The sequence below is a fragment of the Pongo abelii genome, chromosome 8 (genome assembly GCF_028885655.2).
Source record: "Pongo abelii isolate AG06213 chromosome 8, NHGRI_mPonAbe1-v2.0_pri, whole genome shotgun sequence".
Taxonomy (NCBI): Eukaryota; Metazoa; Chordata; class Mammalia; order Primates; family Hominidae; genus Pongo; species Pongo abelii.
The window spans coordinates 53253917-53262724 of NC_071993.2; the positions used below are offsets into that span (position 1 = coordinate 53253917).

The 8808-nt window shown below is 48.0% G+C and overlaps 1 protein-coding gene across 1 annotated transcript in view; it reads right to left on the reverse strand.

Moving 5' to 3' along the window:
• The window catches only part of LOC100436909 (uncharacterized), a 69564-nt gene extending 66787 nt beyond the window's left edge, over positions 1-2777 (reverse strand). The window contains exon 1 of the mRNA XM_063727231.1: positions 2569-2777. Coding sequence (XP_063583301.1) covers positions 2569-2777 — 209 coding nt within the window. The remainder of the gene's footprint in view (positions 1-2568) is intronic.
• Positions 2778-8808: the final 6031 nt, after the last annotated feature.

The window sequence follows — 8808 nt, forward strand, 5'->3', positions numbered from 1 at the left end:
TACCTTCTTCCTAGAAAAAAAAATAAATAATGCACCGGCCAGGCTCAGTGGCTCACGCCTGTAATCCCGACACTTTGAGAGGCTGAGGCAGGTGGATCACCTGAGGTCGGGTGTTCAAGACCAGCCTGGCCAACATGGTGAAACCCCATCTCTACTAAAAATACAGCAGTTAGCCAGGTATGGTGGTGCACACCTGTAATCCCAGCTAGTCCAGAGGCTGCGGCAGGAGAATCGCTTGAACCTGAGAGGCAGAGGTTGCAGTGAGCTGAGCTCGCGCCATTGCACTCCAGCCTGGGCGACAGAGTGAGACTCTGTCTCAATAATAATAATGATGATGATAATAATAATAATAATAATAATAATAATAATAATAATGCATGTATCCAGGTGCAGTGACTCACACTGTAATCCACCACTTTGGAAAGCCAAGGCGAGAGTATCTCTAGAGTCCAGGAGTTCAAGACCCACTTGGGCAACATAGCAAGACCCCATCTCTTAAAGATTTCAAATTGGCCAGTCATGGTGGTATATCCCTATAGTCCCAGCATTTTGGGAGGCTGAGGTAAGAGGACGGCTTGAGCCCAGGAGATCGAGGCTGCAGTGAGCAATGATCATACCACTGCGCTCCAGCCTGAGTGACAGAGTGAGACCCTGTCTCTAAAAAAATTAATAAATAAATAAAATAAGGAGTCAGAGAGAGTTTTGAAAGAAGAGGAGAAGGTCACGTAAAGATAGTTGCAGAGACTGGAGTGATTTAGCCACAAACGAAAGAATGCCAGTAGCCACCAGAAGTGAGAAGAAGCAAGAAATGTGTGTGTGTGTGTGTGTGTGTGTGTGTATTTTCTTTTTTTTTGAGACAGACCTTCACTTTTGTTGCCCAGACTGGAGTGCAATGGCACGACCTCGGCTCACTGCAACCTCCGCCTCCTGGGTTCAAGCGATTCTCCTGACTCAGCCTCCTGAGTAGCTGGGATTACAGGCGCACACCACCACGGGCCTGGCTAATTTTTTTTTGAGAGACGGGATTTCACCATGTTGGTCAGGCTAGTCTCAACTCCTGACCTCAGATGACCCATCCGCCTTGGCCTCTCAAAGGCGTGAGGCACCACGCCCAGCCATATGTGTGTATTTTTTAATTGATGTGAAATTCCCATAAAATAAGATCATGGATCTTAAAGTGAATAACTTAGTGGTATTTTGTACATTTACAATGTTGTACAACCACCACTTTTATCAAGTTCCCGAACATTTTCATCACCTTCAAAGGGAAACCTCACACATATTAATTAAGTAGCTGTTCCCCATTCCACTCCCTCCTTGACAACTAGTAATTTGCTTTCTGTCTCTGTGAATTTCCCTATGCCAGATTTTTTTTTTTTTTTTTTTTTTTGAGATGGAGTTTCACTCTTGTTGCCCAGGTTGGAGTGCAGGGGCGTGATCTCGGCTCACTGCAACCTCTGCCTCTAGAGTTCAAGTGATTCTCCTGCCTCAGCCTCCCAACTAGCTTGGATTACAGGCATGTGCCACCACACCTGGCTAAGTTTTGTATTTTTAGTAGAGACGAGGTTTCACCATGTTGGCCAGGCTGGTCTCGAACTCCTGACTTCAAGTGATCTGCCTGCCTCGGCCTCCCCGAGTGCTGGGATTACAGGTGTGAGCCGCCGCAACCGGCCAGAATTTCCTTCCTATTTATTTATTTATTTTATTTTTGAGATGGAGTTTTGCTTTTGTTGCCCAGGCTGGAGTACAGTGGCGTGGTCTCGGCTCACTCCAACCTCGGCCTCCCGGATTCAAGTGATTCTTCTGCCTCAGCCTCCCAAGTAGCTGGGATTACAGGTGCCCGCCACCACGCCCAGCTAATTTTTGTATTTTGAGTAGAGACAGGGTTTCACCACTTTGGCCAGGCTGGTCTCGAACTCCTGACCTCAAGTGATCCACATGCCTCGGCCTTTCAAAGTGCTGGGATTACAGGCATGAGCCGCCACGCCTGGCCGAATGTCCTTCCTTTTTAAGGCTGAATCCTATCCCACCCTACAGAGGGACCACATTGTTTATCCATTCGTCTCTTGCTGGGCACTTGGGTGCCTTCTGTCTTTTGGCTGTTATGAATCGCACTGCTGTGCACACGGATGTACAAGTGTCTCTTTGAGTCCCTGCTTTCAAGCCCCTTGTGCGTATACCCAGAAGCAGAATTTCTAGGTCATATGGTAATTCTATGTTTCTTTTTTTTCCTTTTATTTTTTTTTTTGAGACACTGTCTCATTCTGTCGCCCAGGCTGGAGTGCAATGGCGTGATCTCAGCTCACTGCAACCTCCACCTCCCAGGCTCAAGCGATTCTCTTGCCTCAGCCTCCTGAGTAGCTAAGATTACAAGCACCCGCCACCACACCTAGCTAATTTTTTTGTATTTTGAGTAGAGACGGGGTTTCACCACGTTGCCCAGGCTGGTCTCAAACTCCTGACTCAGGCAACCTGCTGGCCTCGGCCTCCCAAAGTGCTAGGATTACAGACGTGAGCCACCACGCCCGGCCTGACTCTATGTTTAATTTCTTTAAGGAACCAGCGTACCCTTTTCCATAGCAGTGGCACCATTTTATATTCCCACCATCACTGCACCGGAATTTCGATTCTTCCCCATCCTTGCCTTGTGGCCTACACATCCTGCACCCCAACACCTTCTTGGTGTCTGCTTCCAGAGCACCCCACTGGGTGACTGTTAAGCTCCACAGCTGAGTTCTAACCACTTTGCTTCCCAGATTCCCTCCTGAATGCTCCATCTTCCGAATGCCTTTGGGCCACAGATGGCCCGGGAAGGAGGCTTTCTGCTAGCATAAGCCACGGTGTACATAGCAGATATCCAGGTCCTGGGAGCATGGGAGCATCCTTTCCCTGATTCTTTTTCTTTTTTTTGTTTTTTTTTTGAGATGGATTTCACTCTTGTCACCCAGGCTAGAGTACAGTGGCGTGATCTCTGCTCACCACAACCTCCGCCTCCTGGGTTCAAGCGATTCTCCCGCCTCAGCCTCCCAAGTAACTGGGATTCCAGGCATGCACCACCATGCCCAACTAATTTTTTTTTAGTATTTTTTTTTTCAGTAGAGACGGTTCTTCATGTTGGTCAGGCTGGTCTCGAACTCCCGACCTTAGGTGATCTGCCCGCCTTGGCCTCCCAAAGTGCTGGGATTACAAGCATGAGCCAATGCGCCTGGCCTCCTTTCCCTAATTCTTGGTCAACCATCCCCACTCACTTTACACAACCTGACTCAAGCCCTCCCATTCTTCTCAGCTCCCAAGACCTCCCACCCCTGCCTGAGACACACCAGCTGGTGGCCTTCCTTGCTCCCAAGAGGAAGAACAGTCACGCAGTCCATTACACGCCTTCCCAATCTTTACCCGGGACTCCATCCGCACCCACCTCATGGCCTTGCTTCCTCCCTGTTCCCGGCTGTGGTCGGCCCTTCCCCTCCATCCTGGGCCTGTCCCTTTGCAACTTCCAGGTTGGCATCCACCAGCCATTTTGTCTCTCCTGAGCCTCTCTGCTCCATTCCCCTGGCTGTGGACTCAGCCTTCTCAGATCCCAGCTCTTCCACATCCTGGCTGTATGAGAGGCAGACGCACCTCTTCTGTAAAATGAGGAGTGAAAAAAGAAACACAGGACCAGGCACAGTGGCTTATGCATTAAGAGGCCAAGGTGGGAGGATTGCTTGAGCCCAGGAGTTTGAGACCAGCCTGGGCAACATAGTGAAAGCCCGTCTCTACTAAAAATACAAAAACTAGCTGGGCGTGGTGGCGGGTGCCTGTAATCCCAGCTACTCGGGAGGCTGAGGCAGGAGAATCGTTTGAACCCAGGAGGCAGAGGTTGCAGTGAGTTGAGATCACGCCACTGCCCTCCAGCCTGGTGACAGAGCGAGACTCCATCTCAAAAAAAAAAAAAGAATAAGAATAAATAAAATTAGCTGGGCATGGTGGTGCGTGCCTATAGTCCCAGCTACTCAGGAGGCTGAGGCAGGAGGATCGCTTGAGCCCAGGGGTTTAAGGATGCAGTGAGTCACGATCATGCCACTGCACTGCAGCCTGGGAGACAGAGTGAGACTCCCTCTCAACAACAACAACAACAACAACATACAAACAAAAATGATGCTTCCTCATCCTTGTCACAAACAATTGGTGCTATTTTCTTAGTGCATAATTAACAAAATTCAGCCGGGCGCGGTGGCTCATGCCTGTAATCCGAGGCACTTTGGGAGGCCGAGGTGGGCGGATCACGAGGTCAGGAGATCGAGACCATCCTGGCTAACACGGTGAAACCCCATCTCTCCTAAAAATACAAAAAAATAGCTGGGCGTGGTGGCAGGCGCCTGTAGTCCCAGCTACTCGGGAGGCTGAGGCAAGAGAATGGCATGAACCATAATTTTTGTATTTTTATTAGAGACAGGGTTTCACCATGTTGGCCAGGCTGGTCTTAGAACTCCCGACCTCAAATGATCTGCTCACCTCTGCCTCCCAAAATGCTAGGATTACAGGCGTGAGCCACTGCAACAGACCTATTTTTAAATTGGGTGTAATTTACATGCAATAAGTTTATGTAAACTGTAAGCAGAAGGTTTGATGAGCCTTGATAGCATACACACCTTTTAACCATGACCCCTATCAAGATATAGAATATTTCTAAAAATAGTACTACCATTCCATCCAGCAATCCCACTACTGGGTATATACCCAAAGGAAAAGAAATCAATATATCAAAAAGATACTTGCACCCCTATGTTTATTGCAGCACCATTCACAATAGCAAAGACATGGAATCAACCTAAGTGTCCATCAATTGTTGACTGAATAAACAAAATGTGGTATACATACACCATAGAGTACTGTTCAGCCATAAATAGTGTAGTATTCTTTGCAAAATAATGAGATCATGTCTTTTGCAGGTTCATGGATGGAACTGGAGGCCATTCTCTCTCTCTCTTTTTTTTTTTTTTTTTTTGAGATGGAGTCTGGCTCTTGTCACCCGGGCTGGAGTGCAGTGGCACAATCTCGGTTCACTGCAACCTCTGCCTCCCGGGTTCAAGAGATTCTCCTGCTCAGCCTCCTGAGTAGCTGGGATTACAGGCACCCGCCACCACACCTGGCTAAATTTTGTATTTTTAGTAGAGACGGGGTTTCACCATGTTGGTCAGACTGGTCTCTAAGTCCTGACCTCATGATCTGCCCACCTCGGCCTCCCCAAGTGCTGGGATTACAGGCGTGAGCCACCGCGCCCGGCCCTGGAGGCTGTTCTCTTAAATGAAACAAGCCAGACACAGACAGACAAATATCACATGTTCTGACTTATAACTGGGTGCTAAACAATGTGTACACCTGGATGTAGAGAGTGGGATGATTGACAATGGAGACTCAAAAGGGTGGAGAGAGGTGGTGGGTGATGAGAAAATACATAATGTGTATGATGTACATTATTTGGTAATGGATATCCTAAAAGTCCCGACTTTACCACTAGGAGCACAACTATGCATATAACAAAATGGCAAGGCTGAACATGGTGACTCAGGCCTGTAATCCCAGCACTTCGGGAGGCTGAGGCAGGCTGATGGCTTGAGATCAGAAGTTGGAGAACAGCCTGGGCAACATGGCAAGTCCCCATCTCTACAAAATCTACAAAACTTAGACAGGCGTGGTGGCATATGGCTGTGTTCCAGCTACTCAGGAGGCTGAGGTTGGGAGGATCGCTTGAACCCAGGAGGTGGAGATTGCAGGGAGCCAAGATGGCACCACTTCACTCCAGCCTGGGTGATAGAGTGAGATCCTGTCTCAGAATCAAAAATAGCACTTGTTCCCCATACATTTACATATATTTTGTAAAAAACGCTATATGTGTAAACTTGTTTTTTAAAAAGATGTGAAATATTGGCCAGGCGCAGTGGCTCACACCTGTAATCCTACCACTTTGGGAGGCCGAGGGAGGTGGATCACCTGAGGTCAGGAGTTCGATACTAGCCTAGCCAACATGGTGAAACCCCGTCTCTACTAAAAATACAAAAACGTTAGCCAAGCAGCACCTGTAAACTCAGGAGGCTGAGGTAGGAGAATTGCTTGAACCCGGGAGGTGGAGGTTTCAGAGAGCCGAGATCGCTCCACTGCACTCCAGCCTGGGCGACAGAGTGAGAATCTGCTTCAAAAATAAACAAAAAAAGAAATATGTGGAGTATTTCCATCACTCCAAAAATCTCCCTCATGTCTCTTCCCTGTCTGTTGGGTTCCCCAACATCCAGAGGTAACTGTGATTCTCCATCATGTTAAACTCCTTTGATCTCTTAGAGGACTTTATAGAAATAGAATCCTGTGGTCTGGTACGGGTTGAGCTCCCTTTGCTCAACATAACGTCGGTAGCATTCAGCAGTATTGCTGAGAGGACAGGGTCATGTTCACAGCAGCACTATTCACAATAGCCAAGAGGTGAAAGCAACCCAAGTGTCCATCAATAGATGAATAGGTAAACACAATGTGGTATATCCATACAGTGGAATATTATTTAGCCATTAACAGGAAGAAAATCCTGACACATGGTAAAACATGGATGAACCTTGAGGACATTATGCTCAATGAAAAGTGCAATTAGCCAGTCTCAACAAATCCTGTCTGTCCTTTTTTTTTTGTAGACTGAGTCTCACTCTGTCACCCAGGCTGGAGTGCAGTGGCACGATCTCAGCTTATTGCAACCTCTGCCTCCCAGGTTCAAGTGGTTCTCATGCCTCAGCCTCCCGAGTAGCTGAGATTACAGGCCTGCACCACCACGCCTGGCTAATTTTTGTATTTTTAGTAGAGATGGGGTTTCACCATCTTGGCTAGGATGGTCTCGAACTCCTGACCTCGTGATCCACCTGCCTTGGCCTCCCAAAGTGCTGGGATTACAGGCATGAGCCACTGCACATGGCCGGTCATGGCTTTTTATTGCTGTGTGCACAGCTCTGTTATCTTTCTGGGGCATTAGGCTTCCTGTGAGGCTTGGACCTCCAGCCTTGGCTCCTCTGCTCCAGTGCTGTGGACACGGACCAAGGAGTGCTCTCCTAGGAATGATCATGTCTCATCAATGCCCTGGTGAAGAACCTTGCACAGAACCATCCATGATCAACTGGGCATTTCCCAAGGTGCTGGGCATGGATTACTGTTAATAAGATAAGTGACTCGAGGTGGCATAAAGGTGTGATGATATCCTCTCACACAGTGAGGGCACGATTGCCTCTTAAATTCTCTCGGTTGACTCTGGGAATACATCTCTATTTGGTGTTACTCCGGCTTTTCTTCTTTTGTTGTGGTAAAAAACATATAACATAAAATTTACCATCCTAACTTTTTTTTTTTTTGAGATGGAGTCTCACTCTGTCGCCCAGGTTGCAGTGCAGTGCACGATCTCAGCTCACTGCAACCTCCCGAATTCAAGAATTTCTTCTGCCTCAGCCTTCTGAGTAGCTGGGATTACAGGAATCTCCCACCATGCCTTGCTAATTTTTGTATTTTTAGTAGAGACGGGGTTTCACCATGTTGGCCAAGCTGGTATTGAACTCCTGACCTCAAATGATCCTCCTGCCTCAGCCTCCCAAACCGCTGGGATCACAGGTGCCCACCACCACATCCAGTTATTTTTTGTATGTTTAGTAGAGATAGGATTTCACCATGTTGGCCAGGCTGGTCTCAAACTCCTGACCTCAAGTGATCCACCCACCTCAGCCTCCCAAAGTGCTAGGATTACAGCAGGCATGAGCCACGGCACCCGGCCATCCTAACCATCTTTTTTTTTTTTTTTGAGATGGAGTCTTGCTCTGTCACCCAGGCTGGAGTGCAGTGGTGCGATCTCAGCTCACTGCAACCTCTACCTCCCGAGTTCAAGCGATTCTCCTCCCTCAGCTTCCCAAGTAGCTGGGACTACAGGTGTGCACCACCATGCCCAGCTAATTTTTGTATTTTTTAGTAGACACGGGGTTTCACTACATGTTGCCCAGGCTGGTCTCGAGCTCCTGACCTCAGGTGATCTGCCTGCCTCGACCTCCCAAAGTACTGAGATTATAGTCATGAGCACCGCACCCAGCCATCCTAATCATTTTGTTTATGTGTGTGTGTGTGTGTGTGTGTATGTTTGTGTGTATGTGTGTGTGACAAAGTTTTGCCCTTGTTGCCCAGGCTGGAGTGCAATGGCGCAATCTTGGCTCACTGCAACCTCCACCTCCCAGGTTCAAGGGATTCTCCTGCGTCTGCCTCCCGAGTAGCTAGGATTACAGGCACCCGCCACCACGCCCAGCTAATTTTTGTATTTTTAGTAGAGACGGGGTTTCACCATGTTGGCCAGGCTGGTCTCGAACTCCTGACCTCAGGTTATCCACCCGCCTTGGCCTCCCAAAGTGCTGGGATTACTGGTGTGAGCCACCACACCCAGCCATCCTAACCATTTTTAAGTGCATAGCTGAGCGGCATTGAATACATTCACCTGGTTGAGTGACCATCACTACCATCCATCTCCAGAAGTTTCACACCTTCCCAAACTGAAACTCTTCCCATGAAACATACACTCCCCATCCCCACTCCCCAGCCCCTGGCACCCTCTATCCTACTTCCTCTCTCTATGAATCTGACAACTCTAGGGACCTCCTATGAGTGGGATCATACAGGATTTGTCCTTTTGAGACTGGCTAATTTCACTGAGCTATAATGTCCTCAAGATTTATCCATGTTGTAGCGTGTGTCAGAATTTCCTTCATTTTTATGGCTAAATAATATTCCACTGTATGGATATACCACTTTGTTTTTATGCAT